This window comes from Panthera onca, chromosome B4 (assembly GCF_046562875.1).
Source record: "Panthera onca isolate mPanOnc1 chromosome B4, mPanOnc1 haplotype 2, whole genome shotgun sequence".
Taxonomy (NCBI): Eukaryota; Metazoa; Chordata; class Mammalia; order Carnivora; family Felidae; genus Panthera; species Panthera onca.
The window spans coordinates 66,920,699-66,941,893 of record NC_138345.1 but is presented as its reverse complement, the minus strand read 5'-3'; the positions used below and the strand labels follow the sequence as shown (position 1 = coordinate 66,941,893).

Below are 21,195 nucleotides of genomic sequence, written 5' to 3'. Positions count from 1 at the left end.
TCCTAGGTATTTATCCAAGGGATACAGGTGTGCTGTTTCAAAGGGACACATGCACCCCCATGTTTATAGCAGCACTATCAATAATAGCCAAAGTGTGGAAACAGCTCAAATGTCCACAGATAGATGAATGGTTATATACAATTGAGCAAATTGTCTCTGACAGAAAATAATTTGTCTAAAAAAAAGAAAAAAAAAACTAGCTGTACTTATCTGTTTTTTCCATTTACTGAGTAATTTTAGAATGCTACTTTAATCTTTCTGAATATCAGTATCATTGAGTCCAAAATGGGGAACATATGGAAAAACTTGTGGAACCAGATGAGGTAATCCATGTGTTAATATGGATGGTACCATATAATGTATGACATTACAGTGGCCCAACACTAATCTATCCAGTAATAATAATTTATATTTGTAACACATTTTATTTATTAGCCATGAAACATAGAAATGAGAAGTCCAAAGACAACCAATGACAGAAAGTCAGTAAAAAACAAAACAAAATGAAACAAGGGAAAACAAAAGAGATATTCAGAAAAAGAGGGGGAGTCAAAAGTCAGGGAGAGCTAGAAGTAATGTCTGGAAATACATCTCACATCTCAGTTTCAAAGAAACAGTGACAGAAATGCAGGGACAAAGTCATCTCATGAAGTGAGAAACAAAAACAGACCAAAAGAGAAGAGAATACTATATGTTGGCTCTATACTACTTTTTCAAAGACCAGCAAGCCAAAGCCTACTTTTTCTTCTAGCCTGTTTTTTCAACTCATTTTTGTTTTACAGTTCCATTTTAATTCTTCTCACTTTTTTTGAAACCACTCCAAATAAGCAATTAAAGACTTCTCTAATACTTCACAATGTGACACTACATCCTGGACAAGAACATTAGCCTCTCTCTTTAATTTTCTCTTCTGGGTATTAAGTATATTATTATTTACCCCTCTGGAGATAATCACTAACCTGCAGCCTAAAAGCAAAGATTATTTAAGTAGAGATTACAGAGAGTTTTATTCTCTCTATCCCATAATCTATCTAGGATGCACATTTTAGTCTTATAAAATGCAAACTAATAACTAAATGGTTTTTATTGTATCATTCCAAAGTTAATGGATCCTTATATTAGTAAGGATAACATATCACTGGAATATAATACTTCATTTTCTCTTCTCTGGAAAACAGAAAACATATTTTAATAAATATCTTAATAAAACTGAATCATATCATTATATATTATATATAACATACCATATATAACTATAATTTATAAAATTGCAATTACAAATTTATAAATTATAAATTCATTTATAAGTGACAAATACAGAAATATGGCATAAAACCAGTGCATGCTAAAAAAAATGGGAAAAATTCAAAACTAAATATTGCCATTAACAAGACATCATGTTTATATAACCATTTCCCCCCACTACCACTATACATTAGTATAATACATAATTTTATTTATTTTTTTAAAACTCTCTATATAATCTAATAAAATGACTACTTCTATGGCCTATGGCAGATATATTTCAGAATTTTAAACTCTGGATGTTTTTAGATTTTTAATTTTAGAGAATTCACTGACAGAACATTTTAGCACTACACATCTCTATCTATACAAAAAGATTTGTATAGTTTGAATTCAAGTGCACATAACCAGTTGTCACCTGTCAAATCATAAAAAAGAATCAAGCCATCCCAACTCCTAATTTAATGGATTACCATGACATCACTGAGATTATGTACTGCTCTTCATAGGGTCCTTTCCATATCATACAAATTGGGCCACCATGACATCACCAACTAGTCATTTACTGTGATTACCATCATCAGCTCTTATATACTCATACTGAACTATTTTCAATTTCACTGTCAATTATTTTATAAAAGGATGATGATTTCAAATATTTTTAAGGAACATTCCAGTTTTTGAATTCATAATCTTTTACAGTGCAGACAATTAAATTTTGACCAAAGAGGAATTATTATACCTGACATCCTAAATTGGCTATATCTATAGCAATTCACAACCATTATTTTTTAAATCCATCAGAACAGAAAAAAAAGAGCATTTCATAAAAATACAATAATATAAAATGCTAAGTCTAGTGATTTAAATGTACCTGCTCATCCTGCTTTTTTTCATATGCAACTTTCTGAGGACTAGGTGCTGTTCTGGGAATGAAATTTTGTTTTGTAATGTTTCTGTTAGAAGATAACTCTGCTGCGAAGGATGGTGGAGTAAAACTGCAATTTTCTATTCTGTTGAACTGAGGTTCAAACATTCTTTCTGAGTCCATTACTTGTGACAACTATAGGAAAAGAAGATACAACCATTCGATTTGCCAAAATATATAAACTAGAAAAGAGGAAAGTCAAATAGAAGTGGAAAAGGTCATGGACTGCAGAAGAAGTTCCAAGGAAAAGTAAGTCATCAGTAATTAACAAGATTTCTTAAGACGAGAGAGGTTAAGACATGATAGGTTATCAACTAAAATTGTACTTAAGAGCTCCTTTCCGTCTGCCTTTCTTACTACTGATCCACCCTCAAGTTTCATGCCATCTCCAAATGACAGGAAATTTGAGTTTCACTGACCCACAATTCAGGTAAAAAGATTTCCAAAAGATTTTGGTATCACTGCCATTCTCTGATGTAGTTTAATTTTGGCAATTCAAAGCAAAGAAAGATAATAATGTAGCATTAAACCTTAAAATTTCAAGCTTTAATCACAATCTATAGATTTTCTAATTGATTAAAATTTTATTTACTAAAAAATCACTTGCAATACATTGAAAAAAATAATCTTGAGACCAGTGGAAATATTGAAAATAATTTGATATAAAATAATCCAGTCACTATGCTAGAAGAGAGGAATTTCTCAGCTTATCATATTAACCCAAATCAGGAATCCCCAAATGAATTATCCTTTGTAGCTCATCAGTAACAAGGAGAATCAATTGTTATATACACAGAAGACTAATCTACATTACTAGAACTCCAAAGGGTTCCTCATAAACAATCAGTTAAAATATTCTTAAGGTATAATTTTCTCATATTGAAAACTTTAGGGGCGCCTGGGTGGCTCCATTGGTTAAGCGTCCGACTTTGGCTCAGGTCATGATCTCACGGTTTGTGAGTTCAAGCCCCACATCAGGCTCTGTGCTGACAGCTCAGAGCCTGGAGCCTGCTTCAGATTCTGTGTCTCCCTCTCTCTCTCTGCTCCTCCCCCGCTCATGCTCTGTCTCTCTCTCTCCTTCAAAAATAAAAAATAAAATTAAAATAAAAAAAAAAAACTTTAAAAATAATTTAAGACTGTAAACAAAATTTTAAAGGACAATTTTCTCTGATATTTGAAAAATTTATATCATTTGATGGTATGTCACGATTGTTAAAGTAACTTAAAAATTTTTGTTTTAAATCTCACCTGAACTGGGGCAAGTTCTTTCTTGTTGCCTAGTCTTTGATAGTACATACAAATGAAAAGAAAATGTTAAGGTTAAAAAAAATAGCTGGCAATAAACTTATCTTTTTCTATATATTTAAAATGCATAGTTGTATACAAATACACAAAAACATATAGAACTCTAAATCATTCTCTAATTTTATAAAAATTATATTATTACTCAAGAGACATTTTTAGGATAAGGAAAGTCAAACTACACATAAAATACATAGTATAAACATTAGCTCATTTGATAAAGGTCTTAATAGTTTAATAATACTGTTAACAGCCAAACCAAAAAAAAAAAAACAAAAACAAAAAAAAAACAAACAGCTAGAAGAGTAAGTCCTTTGTACATTTTCCAATGAATAAAACAGTACTGATAATGACCTGTTTAAATACCTAAATAATATACAACCTAGATAAAACCTACTTGTTTTCTACATCATCAATGCAGAGCTTAGATGGTATATAGTGAGGTGACATTGGAAGTTCTAAATCATGCTTTCTTAAGGGCATTTTTATATCTCTATGCATATTCACATGGGTTGGTTTTCTCACAGTTTCTATAATGAAAAAAATTATAATTATAAGAAATAAGAATAAAATCTTTTAAAAACAATGTTTGATATACAATGTTCATTAAATAAATATACATCTTAGAAATCTATTAAAACTACCTATATTCTATATGTACTAGAAGTCATTACAGCACTAAAAACTGTCATAAATAATTCAAATCATCTCTTTTTCATCATCTTACATAGTCCTCATAAAAAGGGCCATATAATTCAGTTCTATTGTTTTCTTCTCCCAAAACTTCCTTGACCCCCCAACTATATCAGATGCTATGTAATACATGTCCATACCACTACATATGTTCTCTATTATAGCACTTACAGCAGTTTATTGTACTTCATTAACTCTATCTCTCTTAATAGATTTTTTTTAAGTAGGCTCCACTGCAGGGCTCGACCTCACAACTGTGAGATCATGACCTGAGCCAAAAATCAAGAGTCAGTCACTCATGGGGCACTTGGGTGGCCTAGTCGGTTAAGCATACTCAACTTACTGAGCATTCAGGTGCCCCTAGATTTTTAAACTTGATAGAAACATAAGTCTTTTCTCTCCTTATACAAGATATCACGATTTGGTCTGCTCAGTACTTTTAACTACTTTCCTTTTCTGAAAAATGCTTTTTACATACACACCAGCTATATGGTTTGCATAGAGAACTTCCTATCTTCCTATAAAACCCTGTCTCTAGAAAAATGATTGATTTAGGGGCAGCCATCTGACCCAAGATGAATCAATAATAGGATCACATCCTTGTGGTTATAAATAATTGTTCCAGTGCTAGGACCTGGCACCAATAGGGCAAGGTAGTATCCTTTCAGTAAAATTTTAAAACTCAGAACCAAGCAACAACTCTCAGTGTTTCCCTTGTGGCAAAACAGGAGAGATGAACAATATTACTTTTTTAAGGTCAAGTTTTAAGCCTAAATGAAAAAGACAACCTGAGAGAATTAATATCTAAAATGAGAAAAAAATCTTGATGATATTCAAGTCCCTGATTCTAGCAGTGGCCCAGCGGCACCAGTGCCCTTTCTTTTAGTAAAGAGTCTTAATCTATTCAGGCTGCACTAACACAATGCCATAGATTGGGTGGTTATAAACAACAGAAATTAATTTCTCAGTCTGGAAACTGGCAGTCCAAAATCAAAGTGTTCTCAGATTCAGGGTCTGGTGACAGCCTCAGTCCTGGTTCAGCGAAAGCTGTCTCTTCACTGTGTCCTCACACAGTGAAAGAAGCAAGAAGAACTCTCTGGGGTCTCCTTTTAAAAGCACTAATTTCATTCATGAGGGCTCCAACATCATGACCTAATCACTTTCTAAAGGTCCTCCTCCTAATACCATCACTAATAAACTTTTGCTTTTGTAGGGAAGGAAAAATATGTTTTTCCTCTACTCTTCTAAATTCTCAGCTAGGGACTCTATAACAGAAGACAAATAAATAAACTTCATACAAATGAAGAGTTTTATTAAATAAATCTACTGAATAAATTTTAAATGGAAAACTTTATAAAGAAATAGAGACCCAAGTAAGTGGTTAAACCTGAGCACTTTTATACTAGGTTTGATGAAGAGTGGAAAGTAGTGGGAAAATGTGATTGAACAAAAAAGGGTATGAACTAAGTGAAGCATAATAAATGTTCCTCAAAAACAGCAAGGCTTGTTTGTTCAGATTGTTCTCGGCGTCCCTCTGTCTTGGAGATAAAGATGTTCCTTTCCTCAAGGTATAGGGAGGACAGTTCTCAAATGAGAATCCTTCCTGTTTCTCTGCTGCTTCTCAAATTCCTTGTGCTTAGAATAGTCAGTATGCCAAGGTGCCTTATTTTTGGGCAGTGTGCCCTGACCCCATCACTTTCTATTCTATTCCTAGCATCCAATATACTTCTTAGGGTAAGTACTCAATAAACATGTTGAATATATAAATGAAAAGAAAGTGAAGGAGAAAGGAAATATATGAAGGTAAATAAATCACTGGACAGCCTCATGAAAAATAAACTGGTCCCCTATCTTACACCATACACAAATTCACCTCAAGATGGGTTAAAAAGTTCAACATATGACCTAAAACCATAAACCTCCTAGAAGAAAACATAAGAGGTAAGTTCCTTGACATCAGTCTTGGAGATGATTTTTTTTTTGGATTTGACACCAAAAGCAAACAAACATGTGAAACTATATCAAACTAAGAAGCATGGAGCTAATCAGGGCACCTGGATAGCTCAGTCAGTTGAGCCTCCAACTTTGGCTCAGGTCACAATCTCGTGGTTCGTGGGTTCAGGTTCAGCATTGGGCTCTGTGCTGACAGCTCTGTGCTGACAGCTTAGAGCCTGGAACCTGCTTCAGAGTCTGTGTCTTCCTCTCCCTCTCTGTCTCTGCCCCTCCCCTGCTCACGCTCTGTCTGTCTCTCTCTCAAACATAAACATTTAAAAAAATTAAAAAGCATGGAGCTAAAATGTACTATGTTAAGTGAAATAAGTCAGAGAAAGACAAATACCATATGATTTCACTCATATGCGGAATTTAAGAAATAAAACAGATGAACATATGAGAAGGGGGGGAGGAAGAAGAGAGAAGGAAACAAACTACAAGAGACTCTTAACAATAGAGAACTGAGGGTTGATGGAGGGATGTGGGTGAATAATGGGTATTGAGGAGGGCACTTGTGATGAGCACTGGGTGTTATATGATGAACTCTACTCCTGGAACCAATATTGCACTGTATGGTAACTAAAATTTAAATAAAAACAGACAACAAAAAACGAAAACTCTTCTGCACAGCAAAAAAAATCTTTCCCAAAATGAAAAGACAAACTATGCAATGGGAGAATATATCTGCAAATCATTTATCTGATAAGGTTCAATATACAAAATATATAATGAACTCATACAACTCTTAGCCAAAAATGAACAAGCTAATTTTGTAAATGGGCAGTGAAACTGAATAGACAGCTTTCCAAAGAAGACACACAAATGGTCAACAGGTACATGAAAAGATGCTCAACATCACTCATCTTCAGGGAGATGCATATCAAAACCACAATGAGATATCAACCCATACCTGTTAGAATGGCTATCATCAAAAAGGCAAGAGATAAACAAGTGCCAGCAAGGATGTAGAAAAAGAGAACTCTTGATTGCTGTTGGTAGGAATGTAAATGGATGGAGCTACTACAGTGAACATAACGTATGTTCCTCAAAATATTAAAAGTAGAACTACCATAGGACTCAGGAATCCCACTTCTGAGTATATATTGAAAGGAAATGAAAAGAGCATCATATGGAGATACCTGCACTCCCATGTTCACAGGAAAATTATTCACAATAGCCATGATATGGAAATAAGTTCAGTGTGTGTCAATGGATGAATGGGTAAAGAAGATGTGGTATACACATATGACAAAATATTCTTCAGCCATGAAAATGAAGGAAATCCTGCCATTTGTGACAACTTGGATGGACCGTAAAGGCATGTTAACTGAAGTAAGCTAGAGAAAGACAAATAATGCATGGTATCACTTACATATGGAATCTAAAAAAAAAAAAAAAAAAAAAAAAAGTCAAATTCATAGAAACGGAGTAGAAAAGTGGATGCTGGGGCCTAGGGGCTGTGGAGTAGGGGAAATACAGGTTTGCAGAGGGTGCAAACTTTCAGCTATAAAATCAATAAACATCATGACTGTGGCTGATAACACTGTATTACGTTAAGTGAAGAAAAAGAAGGTAAATACATCAATCATATTTACAACAAAAAATTTTATTGCTAAAATCCATAAATAGTATATTTACTTTTAAAGTATAACTAAATTTCCTTGTGTAAACCGTCATCTGCAGAGTAAGATACAAAAATGGCAGAGAAAGGAAAAGAGGATATACTAACAGTAGTTATAAGCAATTTCTATCCTCCTTTATGAACAGTCTTATTTCTTAGGCTCTCATTTTAGCACTTATCTTGAAGATTAAATATCGCACACAAGTTCCCTTGAGACAAAAATATACTCTGTCTAAACTTTTTATTTACTTGAAGACTCTAAACATAGGCAAATGAACTTTGTTTTGAAGTATTAGACTACTATAGTTAACATTCTAAGAATGCCTAAGAAATTATTCAAGTTGTGATATATGAAACTAATCATTAATGGAAAAACCTTTTTCAGTGCCTCCTTTCAAACAAATTCTCTAAATACTGTAAGACAGTAAAGACATTTATTCCCTTAGCCCTTTAGCTAACTTTGGTAACTATCTGCCTAAGCAGACTAATGTAGTAACTAAAACAACTGCAATATAATGTTTGACCATACCTTACAAAGTTAATTGTATATAACACATAACTTAAAAATATGAAGCCACAGAAGATTTTAAGAATTAACAAAAAAGGGATACAGGAGTACTGATGCATAGGGGCACCTGTACCCCAATGTTTATAGCGGCACTCTCAACAATAGCCAAATTATGGAAAGAGCCTAAATGTCCATCAACTGATGAATGGATAAAGAAATTGTGGTTTATATACACAATGGAATACTACGTGGCAATGAGAAAAAATGAAATATGGCCTTTTGTAGCAACATGGATGGAACTGGAGAGTGTGATGCTAAGTGAAATAAGCCATACAGAGAAAGACAGATACCATATGGTTTCACTCTTATGTGGATCCTGAGAAACATAACAGAAACCCATGGGGGAGGGGAAGGAAACAAAAAAAAAAAAAAAAGAGGTTAGAGTGGGAGAGAGCCAAAGCATTAGAGACTGTTAAAAACTGAGAACAAACTGAGGGTTGATGGGGGGTGGGAGGGAGGGCAGGGTGGGTGATGGGTATTGAGGAGGGCACCTTTTGGGATGAGCACTGGGTGTTGTATGGAAACCAATTTGACAGTAAATTTCATATATTAAAAAATAAAAAATAAAAAAAAAATGAGAAAAAAAAAAGAATTAACAAAAGTACTAATTTATACTTTGAGTTCTAAAGTTACAATTTTATTAGAAAACTGAATGTTACGATTATATTAGAATCAAAACAAAATGCTAATGAAAAGACTTACCAGGTGTTTTCTTCTGGCAAGATATGTGATTTACCATATACAAGTTAAGGAGGTCTAAACTGACAGTGGAATTTTTGACAGGGGATAAAACCCCCAGTAATTTCATTTTTGATTTTAACCTTTTCTTTTCAAAATATTCCTAAAACAATTAAAAATAAAAGTTATTACAACAGCCATATGATTTTAGGCAGAATCATAAAAATAAAAAAGCAATAATGCATTAAATAGTTGACTTGACATTTTTATATTTTTGATATCCCCTTTATATGTTTACATATAAACTGAAATCAATCATGATGACTTATAATTTGCCCAAAGACTCTTAATTTCACAGCCTCTTAAAATCTTTCTTTTGTTAAACGCAATGACTTTAAAACAGAGCCATTCCCCGGTATCAAAAGATTAAAAATTATATGAAATGTAGAAAGTTGCCAATTTAATTCCCTTTGTTATCCTTCCATGACTCCTACTTTGCCATTAGCAAGGGTTGTACTGTGGAGAGGACTGAGAAGTGAATGGGAGATAAGAGTGAAGAGGCATAGCAGGAAAGGGAAAGGACCCAGAAAGGGAGCAAAAATTGTTTCAATAGGGGAAAATTAAGTATGTTTGAGTATCAGTGTAAAGCCTCCAGTTGACAGTGACTGGTGGAGGATATAAGAAAGAGAAGAATTAATTGATGCCATGAAGTCCCTGAGAAAGATGGAATCCAGATTGCAGATTCCTTTGACTAGAGGAAACTACAGTACTTCCACAGTCACAGAAGGGAAAGATTTAGTGAAGATATAAGATAGTTTACAGAACTGGTAGTAGAAATCTGAGATAATTCTCATGATACCTTCTATTGCCTCTAAAATATAAGACAAAGTCATCTAATGAGTATGAAAGGATTAAAAAATAGAGTTGGGGAAGAGTACTTTGGGGAATCATGACTTCGAAAATGTCATACCTTTCCTTTAAAAGAAGAGAAAAGAAGCCTAACTAGAGATCAACACTTTGGGGGAGGGCCATATGTCTTTTCCTTTCTTGTAAATATTCACAAGAATGATCCAGAGTTAGAATATTAAAAAAAAAAAAAAATCTGGAGACAGACTATATTCATGGTTTATTTACTGAATGCCTACGTTATTGCTTGTCACAATTCCAGGCACAGGCGATACAAAATAAACAAAAGTAATAAAATCCCTCTTCTGATGAATATATGCTAATGAAGGTGAGGGACGACAGAACAAACAAACTTATAACTAAATACGAAATTATGAAAAAGAGTGAGGACTAAAAAAGGGTCCTAGAGAGAAAGTAACTAGAGAGTGGGGAGCTACTTAGATGCTGAGATCAGAGAAAAACAATGTTAAGAGGAGATTATTTTGGCTGAAACACAAATGTTGATAAGCCAGGCATGCAAATATCTTGAGGAGGAATATTCCAGACAAAGAGAAGAATGGCAGAAAGAAGTTCAGTGTAGCTAAAACACAATGAATAACAGGGTGAGTAGTAAGAAAGTCAGAGAAGTAGGGAAGGTGTAAATCCTTCAGGTCCTTTTCGGCTATGGTTAAGTCAGTATTACTCTAAAAGCAGTGGTGTGCTGCTGGGAGTTGTTTAGAGGTTGGCTGAAGGTCCTCAGGTGGAGCGATCACATCGCACAACCGCACAAACAGATTTACCATGCGGACAAATACAACAAGGAGGAGTTCCAGTACAGCATGCCATGTTGCCCAAGGGCATAGCCACGCCAGTCTCAAACACATTTGATAGCTGAGTCTGAACTTGGAGGCATCTTGGCTTTCAGCAGAGTCAGGGATGGGTCCATTATATGATCCATGAACCAGAACCTCACATCTTGCTCTGGAGGACACTGACCAAGAAGCCAAAGAAATGAAGCTAACATCTTTCTGACAACATTATTATGTTACTTTCTTGTTTCTCCCTTTGATATTGAAAGGATATTCAGACTGTTTGAATGTGCTGGTGACCTGCTCTGCTTCAAGTGAGCAGAGCCAACAGCACCATGGCCCAGCCAGATGAGTGCTATTTGGGCTGCAGCCTTGGCTGAGTGTGACCCCAGAAGCCATGCAGAGCTCTGTACCCAGCAGAATACACTTGGTAGATGGAGGAAGCAACTAATCTAAGAATAAGGTCATGGCTATCACAGGGACTGTGTAAACTTGCTCTTTTGTTTTTTCTGCCAAGTATTGTATGTATGGTGGTTTATGTTTCATTGTATTGGAAACTTTCCATTTTACTCAAGAAATCTGTTCCATGTTACCTTGATAAAAGAGGAAGTTTTTATAATATAAAAAATAAAAAAATAATAAAATAAAAGCAGTGAAAAACAACTGAAGCTTTTAAGCAGGAGAATGACAAATTCTGATTTGTGCTTTTAAAAGATCATACTAACTGCTACATGAAGAACAGACTACAAAGGAATGAAAGATAAAACAGAAAAAAATTGGTAAGTTCAATTACATTAGAATTAGGAACTTTCCTTCAAAGACAGCATTAAGAAAAGAAAAATAAAAGCTACAGAGTACACGTATAACCAACAAAAAATTCTAAATATATAAAGACAATAAGCAAAAGACCAACACCACCAAAAAAAATGTAAAAAAAATACTTGGAAAAGTACTTCGTAAAAGAGGAAACACGGATGAAAAGATAACCTTATTAGTCCAAAAAATACAAGTTAAATTTATAGTGAGACATCATCTAAGTTAATAACTATCCTGCTTTTATTATAATCACTCCCTTGCTTTTCTTTAAATTTTATGAGCTTTGAACATATTTTTTTTCTGTTTTGGAACTTTTGGCAAACAGAATGCTACTGCTTACCTTGTGTGACTTGTGACGTTTGTTAAAAATTATGTTTGGGGGAGTCATCTACATTAATTCTATGTAGTTGATACATTTTCACTGCTGTACCATTACTTGGGTATCCCACAATTCAACCATTCTACTGCTAATGGACATTTGGATGGTCTCCTTCCCTCCCCAGGCTCTTGCCCTTCTCTTTTGCCTTCTCCTCTTTTTGCTGCGTAACAAAGATCCAAACAAGCTTGCATATGTCTCAAAGTACACATGTGGAAGAGTTTCTCTTGAATATACACTACTCAGTTGTAAGATACATACATGCTCAACTTTATATAATAAAATCAATGTAAGAAAAAGAACTAATAAAAAAGTTAGGAGACAGGTTCTAAGACCATCATAATACTCTAGGCAATAAACGATATGAATTGGGGTACTGATAGCACACGTAGTGAGAAGTGATCAGACGTGGGATATATGTCGGAGCTAGAATCAACAATGATCTTTAAGTCTCTACCTGAGCAAAATGGTTGGCTATTCAAGCTATCTATAAACAAAAAACTGGATAGTCAGTCTTTTAGTTACTTAGGTGAATTTATTAACTTTCAAAAAATATTTCAGAAGATCACTGTTCTCATAATGCTGATATAAATAAAAATATTTATTTTTTTTACCTTTTGCTTTCTCCTTTCCTGCTTGATCAGAACCCTGGTACTGAAAAAAGAAGCAAAACAAAAAAATATAATGGTTAAAAAAATAGTTTCTTAAATGATTGCCATTTTGGCTGAAGACTTGAAATTAACATCTAAAAGTATAGTAACAATTATATTATTTTTTGAAAAGAAAACTATGAAAATTTTATTTATAGCATATACTACTTCAAAAAATTTTCTTAGAAAATTCAAGAAGTAATAAAGACTAACCTCTAATAAATAAAAAACATTAAAAAATCTGAATTATAAAATCAATATAAGCAAAGAGAAAGCAATGCATTGGAAAAGATGTATCCCTGAAACATTCTCATCTGATAGCAATATTCTTGGTCAAAACTGCTATTTTCCTGCCTTTCCTTGTATTTCAATATTCTACTAAAATCGAGAGGGATTAGAGAGAAGATCAAAATCTATATAGGATCTAAGGAACTGTTAAGTTTATTATTAGAGCAACCTGAATTATATTAATGTATCAGCTAAGTGTTTTTGAAATCATCTAACTTCTTAAAAAAAAAAAAAAAAAAGCTAGTCATTATGGATGCACCTTATACCTATGATCTTTGTGCTAAACACTGCACTAAATCCCAATGAAAGTACAGTATTTAACAGTTACTAAATTATTTGCTCTCTTAGTAATACTGAAATGCTGTAAAACATTCATGACAATACAAGCAGATCTGCACAATATAGCTTTTTTTTTCAATATATGAAATTTATTGTCAAATTGGTTTCCATACAATACCCAGTGCTCATCCCAAAAGGTGCCCCCCTCAATACCCATCACCCACCCTCCCCTCCCTCCCACCCCGCATCAACCCTCAGTTTGTTCTCAGTTTTTAAGAGTCTCTTATGCTTTGGCTCTCTCCCACTCTAACCTCCTTTTTTTTTTTCCTTCCCATTTCCTTTCCCCCATGGGTTTCTGGTAAGTTTCTCAGGATCCACATAAGAGTGAAAACATATGGTATCTGTCTTTCTTTGTATGGCTTATTTCACTTAGCATAACACTCTCCAGTTCCATCCATGTTGCTACAAAGGGCCATATTTCATTCTTTCTCATCGCCACGTAGTACTCCATTGTGTATATAAACCACAATTTATTCATTGGTTGATGGACATTTAGGCTCTTTCCATAATTTGGCTATTGTTGAGAGTGCTGCTATAAACATTGGGGTACAAGTGCCCCTATGCATCAGTACTCCTGTATCCCTTGGGTAAATTCCTAGCAGTGCTATTGCTGGGTCATAGGGTAGGTCTAGTTTTAATTTTCTGAGGAACCTCCACACTGTTTTCCAGAGCGGCTGCACCAATTTGCATTCCCACCAACAGTACAAGAGGGTTCCCGTTTCTCCACATCCTCTCCAGCATCTACAGTCTCCTGATTTGTTCATTTTGGCCACTCTGGCGTGAGGTGATACCTGAGTGTGGTTTTGATTTGTATTTCCCTGATGAGGGGGCGATGTTGAGCATCTTTTCATGTGCCTGTTGGCCATCCAGATGTCTTCTTTAGAGAAGTGTCTATTCATGTTTTCTGCCCATTTCTTCACTGGGTTATTTGTTTTTCGGGTGTGGAGTTTGGTGAGCTCTTTATAGATTTTGGATACTAGCCCTTTGTCCGATATGTCATTTGCAAATATCTTTTCCCATTCCGTTGGTTGTCTTTTAGTTTTTTTTGGTTGTTTCCTTTGCTGTGCAGAAGCTTTTTATCTTCATAAGGTCCCAGTAGTTCATTTTTGCTTTTAATTCCCTTGCCTTTGGGGATGTGTCAAGTAAGAAATTGCTGCGGCTGAGATCAGAGAGGTCTTTTCCTGCTTTCTCCTCCAGGGTTTTGATGGTTTCCTGTCTCACATTCAGGTTCTTAATCTGTTTTGAGTTTATTTTTGTGAATGGTGTGAGAAAGTGGTCTAGTTTCAACCTTCTGCATGTTGCTGTCCAGTTCTCCCAGCACCATTTGTTAAAGAGACTGTCTTTTTTCCATTGGATGTTCTTTCCTGCTTTGTCAAAGATGAGTTGGCCATACGTTTGTGGGTCTAGTTCTGGGGTTTCTATTCTATTCCATTGGTCTATGTGTCTGTTTTTGTGCCATGCACAATATAGCTTTTAGATATACATGAAACTATGGCCTCAAATTCAAGATTTGTGCAAGAATTATAAGTAAAATAATCAAATGTATCTTAGCTATATGAAATAACATGAAAATAATACCTAATAACGAGTACCATATATCTTGTACCACTCTAAATACTTTAAATACTTTATATGTATAAACTCATTTAATCTTCACAGCAATTCCATAAAATTGTATCTATTTTTATCCCCATTTTACTGATGGAGAAACTAAGACACAGAAAGGTTAAGTAACTTACCCAAGGTCACACTGCTAGTAAGTGGTAGAACCAGGATTCAAATACAAGAATTCCGAGTGTGAAGTTTTTAACTAGTACACTACACTACTTTCCAAGTATGTTGACTGTGAATACATCACAAAGCCATTCATTTTTCCAAATGAAATTTTTCCAAATTTTCATAAACTACATGAATGACAGTTACTGAATACCCTCATATTTTGCCATTTATTGAACTTGTTCTTTAGCATATCTCCCAATAGCTATGTGTTAATTGACCAGTTTAAGCTCATTGATCAAAGAATCCAATCTATTCTGTTCTATGCAGCAAAAGTGTACTGCTGGCTTTCAAATTTTAGGGGAAAAAAGGAAAATAAATTACATTTCACTGGCATCTCAAATGCTAAGTTTGGATAAGACCAGAGAGATTAGTTTATTCTCCATCATTTTAAAGTTTACAAAAACTTGCACAGAGTACAAAGAGACTTTTCTTTTTTTTTTTTTTTTTTATTTATTTTTGGGACAGAGAGAGACAGAGCATGAACGGGGGAGGGGCAGAGAGAGAGGGAGACACAGAATCGGAAACAGGCTCCAGGCTCCGAGCCATCAGCCCAGAGCCTGACGCGGGGCTCGAACTCACGGACCGCGAGATCGTGACCTGGCTGAAGTCGGACGCTTAACCGACTGCGCCACCCAGGCGCCCCACAAAGAGACTTTTCAAAGTTCAGAAATATAAAAAGTATGACAGAGCCAGCAATATTAAGCATTTCAGATTATAAACAGATAATAAAAAGAAATATCAATTCTATCAGCAGTTCTCACATTATGAAAATCAGCAGAATTAGGGACAAGTCAAAATCTAAATACAGTCTTTATATATGCATAGATGAAGTGCTTTTATTCCAGGTTGATTTTCCATTATCCAGGACACTTCTTATGGCTCTCACCAAATTCTTTGTACTACACAATCCCCATCACTATGTGCCTAAGAAAAGTCCATTAGGAACTCAAGACTAGCTCCTACATCAGCCTACTAATCACTAGACCATAATGAAAGTGAAAAAGGATCCTGATGTAGAAGTCAAAGGTAATTTCTTAAATAGGACATTTTAGATTGTTATAAAGGAAACCAATGCTACTCAACAGTGTCTAAATGTTTTACTGAATATAATCACTCTCAATGAGGTGCCCTAAAGAAAAAACATTGCATCAATTAGGATTCTTAGTTACAAGAAACTGAAAGCGCCTTTGGTTAAACAGAAAATAAATGTATTAAAAGGAAGCTGGGTAGCCAACAGACCTGGCAAGAAGGCTGAGAAAGCAAGTTTGGCAACCAGTAGGAAGAAGAAATCGAGGCTGTTGTGAGGTCACAGTAAAAAATCATGCCATAATTAGTTTCATAGGACACCACTGCTGACATGGTGAGCCCTGGACACCACTGACTATACCACTGTCACCAAAAACCCAAGTTTGGCTGCCTGTCACTTGAAAAGCCAATACTCAAGAGCTTTGATTGGAAAGGAATTTGAGCTTTATTCAGGAGGCTGGCCACCTGGGAACAAGGCAGACTCCTGTGCAAAAACCAACTCCAAGGTTTCTGCCTGACCCAAAGATTTTTAAAGGAACTTTAGGGCAGTTAATCAGTAAAAGAAAAAAACCTACGACTATCTGGTCAATTAATCTTTGACAAAGCAGGAAAGAATATGCAATGGAAAAAAGACAGTCTCTTCAAAAAATAGTGTTGGAAACTAGACAGCAATGTACAAAAGAACAAAACTGGGGGTGCCTGGCTGGTTCGGTCAGTACATCATGTGACTCTTGATCTCAGGGTCAGGGGTTTAAGCCCCATTTAGGCATGGAGACTACCAAAAAAAAAAAAAAAAAAAAAAGAGAGAGCTAAAAAAATACAAAATTGGACCACTTTCTTACACTGTACACAAAACAAATTCAAAATGGATTAAAGACCTAAATGTGAGACAGGAAAACATCAAAACCCTAGAGCAGAACAAAGACAGCAACCTCTTTCACATCAGTCATAACAACTTTTTACTAGATATGTCTCTTGAGGCAAGAGAAACAAAAGCAAAAATATATTGGGACTTCATTAAAATAAAAAGCTTCTGCACAGCAAAGGAAACAATCAACAAAACTAAAAGGTAACCTATAGAATGGGAGAACATATTCACAAATGACGTATCTGATAAAAGGTTAGTATCCAAACCTATAAAGAACCTATCAAATTCAACACCCAAAAAACAAATGATCCAGTTAAAATACTGGACAGAAGACATACATGTTTTCCAAGGAAGACATACAGATGGCCAACAGACACACGGAAAGATGTTCAACATCACTCATTATCAGGGAAATTTAAATCAATATTACAATGAGATAACACCTCACACCTGTCAAAACAGCTAAAATAAAGGACATAAAAAACAACAGGTGTTGCTGAGGATGTGGAGAAAGGAGAACCCTCCTGCACTGGTGGTGGAAATGCAAACTGGCCCAGTTACTGTGGAAAATGATATGGAGGTTCCTCAAAAAGTTAAAAATAGAACTACCCTGTAACCCAGCATTTGCACTGCTAGGTATTTACCCAAAGACTACAAAAATACTAATTTGAAGGGATACATGCGCCCTGATGTTTATAGCAGCATTATCGACAGTAGGCAAATTATCTAACAGCCCAAATGTCCACTGATTGATGAATGGATAAAGAAGATGTGGTGTATGTATGTGTGTGTGGGTACACACACACACACACACACACACACACACACACACAAAATGGAGTATCACCCAGCCGTAAAAAAGAATGAAATTTTGCTACTCACAATATGTGGATGGAGCTAGAGAGTATTACACTAAGCAAAATAGAGACAGATGAACAGAAATATGATTTCACTGATACATGGAATTTAAGAAACAAATGATCATGGGGGGGGAGGGGAGGAAGAAAGAGGAAAACTGAGAAACAGACTCTTAACTACAGAAAACAAACTAATGGTTACCAGAGTAGAGGTGGGTGGGGGGATGGATTAAATAGGCAATGGGAATTCAGGAGAGCACCTGTGAGGAGCGCCAGGTGTTTTATGGACGTGCGGAATGACTATATTGTACACCTGAAAATAATATTACACTTTATGTTAACCAACTGGAATTTAAATAAAAACGTTAAAAAATTAGGGGCACCTGGGTGGCTCAGTCGGTTGATCGTCCAACTTTGGCTCAGGTCATGATCTCACGGCTCGTGAGTTCAAGCCCTGCATCGGGCTCTGTGCTGACAGCTCAGAGCCTTGGAGCCTGCTTCAGATTCTATGTCTCCCTCTCTCTCTCTACCCCTCCCCCACTCATGGTCTGTCTCTCTCTGTCTCAAAAATAAATAAACATTAAAAAAAAACTTTAGAGGCGCCTGGGTGGCTCAGTCGGTTAAGCGGCCGACTTCGGCTCAGGTCATGATCTCACGGTCAGTGAGTTCAAGCCCCGCGTCGGGCTCTGTGCTGACAGCTCGGAGCCCGGAGCCTGTTTCAGATTCTGTGTCTCCCTCTCGCTGACCCTCCCCTGTTCATGCTCTGTCTCTCTCTGTCTCAAAAATAAATAAAACGTTAAAAAAAAAAAAAATTTTTTTTAAAAAACTTTAAAAAATTAAATTTAAAAATTAAAAAAAAAATTTAAAAAATTAGTAAAAGGGGACACAGTGGTAACACTCCTTGAATGCTTACAGACTCAATGGTGCTAGCTACAAATGTCATCGTGGTGGTTGGAGGTTGTACCAGAGGGTTTTATTCTGAGTCTTTCTAGGAAACCATGCATGATCTATAGATAAATTTAGTTAATCATGAGGGCTGAAGGTGCTTGCTAAAATTTAAAGACTATAATAGGTTGGCCAGAGGCGCCAAGGTGGCTTCACCCTCTCCACTGCTGAACAGTAAATACCTCCGTCTGGCATCATTGACATTACTGCCTCTGAAAATTCAATCCTGCTGCAGCACCTACAAGTGCCTACAACTACAATAGATGCTCTGTATTCCTTAACTACTATTCAATATACAGGACAAGTGCATCAAAGTCTGAGCTTAGATCATACGCCCATTCCGTAGCTGCAAAACAGACTGAAACAAGTATCTGGGTTTGTTTTGTTTTGTTTTGCCAGATTCTATAGAGGAATGTGGCCTATGCCTAGCACCAAAACTCAGAAGGTGGGAAATATCCCACATGCCGACAAGGGGCTCAGATGCTGGGCTGCCAAAGAGTGTACACAGCTACTTAAAAAATGTTATACAATGAAATTAAGAAGTTAGTGACTCAAAAGTAATTTTTTATGTGGCTATGTCAGATGTGTGTGTGTGTGTGTGTTCCTAACGGTTGCATCTAATGTTCTAATGGATTTGCTTAGGTGAAAAGGTGAATATCAAAATAACAATGTTATTCTTTTTTTTTTTTTTTTGCTCCCCAAGGGTTGAGCAAAATGGCAATATAGAAGGCTCCTGAGCTCCCCTCTTCCCACAGACACACCAAACGTACCACATTCCCTCTGAAAGAGATCCAGAAACTAGCTGAGTGACTCCTACATACTAGATAAATGAGAAAATACCCACACTGAAACGAGTAGGAAAGGCTCAGACATACACTTACCATAAACACGCCCTCCCCCCAGCCATAGCACAGTGCCATATAGTGAGGAGGGAACCCCCAACTCCTAGTTTTGACCAGAGAAGCAAATGGTTTGTACTCCATATACAGCATTCCAACTCTCACTGGAGAGTCAGGTTCCTAAAAATGTAGGTCTGAAAGCCAACAGGGCCTATGTCCAGGAGACCCACAAGACATAGCAAACAAATAAGCTATTCATAATGGGCATGCAGCATTCATCACAGCTATCCCTGAGGGTTCAGCATGGAGTGAGCAGGTAAATCATCTATCTCCCAGCCTTTCCCTGAAAAAGGTTTATCTGCATACTTTAAAAGCTCCCGCCTGACAGTCAGGCTGATCATTCCATCAGAAATTAGCAAGCCAGAGGATACCTCTCCTGCCTATTTCTAAACCACTCCAGTTTACCAGCATCTCCCTAGAAGAGGATGCTGTGCTCCAGCCACTATAGCTGTCACCCAAAGAACAAGTCACTGGATGTCCTGACACTGATAACCAAAGGGGCTTCCACTCAAGAAACCAAAAGAACATTAGTAAACAAAGAAACAATTCTTAGCCTATCACCCCAGGGCTAAGCAAGAAGTAACCAGGCAAAATCTCTTAAATCCATTATTTCTCTGAAAAAGGTTTATCTGTTTACCTTAAAAAATGCTGCCCTGGGGCAAAGATCCTAATCTAGCAAGCATTAACAAGCTGTCTGTGATCTTCAGAGACCTTCGAAGACTGCAAACCTCTCTCATGCCTTCTCCCCACTCCAATGAAACCAAATCTCCAGTATCTACCAGGAAATAGCTTGTACAGCATATTTAGCACCACAATTTTGTGACAGCCACCTAAAGGACTGGTCTCCAGATCACCTGATTCTAATAGTCAATGGAGCTTGCATTCACCATTCCCACAGAAATGTAGCAAACAATGAAATAGTTCTTTGGGCATAGAAACACAACCCAGAGGCTATCCAAGGAGCCCAGCACAGCTAGGGCAAGCAAAAAAGCTCACCTCTCAGTTTTGTTTTGTTTTGTTTTTCCTGGAAGGAGCTTAAATACATGCATACCTCAAGGCAGTTAGCAACCAGATGCTAACTGTATCTTACCCGCTAGGACCCACCTACTACTAAGAAACAGAACAAAGGAGGCTTGGACAATAATAAAAGTTTGAGAGACAACTAGGAGGTAGAGCCTGGCTGATCAAGGAGATTTAATTCCTTCATTAAGACCATTCTGTCAAAACTGGGAGAAAGAGGGAAATTTAGGGAGGATCAAGGAGTAGGAAGATCCTGAGCCTACCTCTTCACACAGACATAGCAAGGCAACAATTGTATATATACAACTCACTCTACAAATGACTTGAAGACTGGCAGAACAGATCCTCCACAGCTAATGCCACACTGAGAAGGGTAGCAAGGGAAGAGTTACAGCCAGGAAAAAACCCTCCGGTGAGACAACCTACAAACAGGAAGGATGTCATAGGGATGGAGGTCCTGGTGAGGAGTGAGGGAATCAATCCCCTTATCAGGCACACCCAGCACTGCTCGGGGTCAGGATTTCAGAGTCAGGGGGGCTTTACTGCAAGAGAGCCAGAGGGATACAGGAAACTGATATTCCACTCTTAAAGAGCCAGCATACTAATCACTC

General features: G+C 36.3%; 1 protein-coding gene and 1 pseudogene across 2 annotated transcripts in view; one reads left to right on the top strand and one right to left on the bottom strand.

Moving 5' to 3' along the window:
* The window catches only part of REDIC1 (regulator of DNA class I crossover intermediates 1), a 91,439-nt gene that overhangs the window by 44,419 nt on the left and 25,825 nt on the right, over positions 1-21,195 (bottom strand). For both annotated transcript variants that reach the window (XR_009617343.3, XM_060657925.3), the window contains exons 2-6: positions 12,528-12,567; positions 9,052-9,190; positions 3,873-4,005; positions 3,422-3,455; positions 2,120-2,308 (exon numbers count right to left, since the gene is read on the bottom strand). Coding sequence is in view for 1 of the 2 variants with exons in the window: in XM_060657925.3 (XP_060513908.1) it covers positions 2,120-2,308; positions 3,422-3,455; positions 3,873-4,005; positions 9,052-9,190; positions 12,528-12,567 (535 nt within the window). In the remaining variant the exon portion in view is untranslated. The remainder of the gene's footprint in view (positions 1-2,119; positions 2,309-3,421; positions 3,456-3,872; positions 4,006-9,051; positions 9,191-12,527; positions 12,568-21,195) is intronic.
* LOC132695186 (cyclin-dependent kinases regulatory subunit 1 pseudogene) lies at positions 10,524-10,927 on the top strand (annotated as a pseudogene).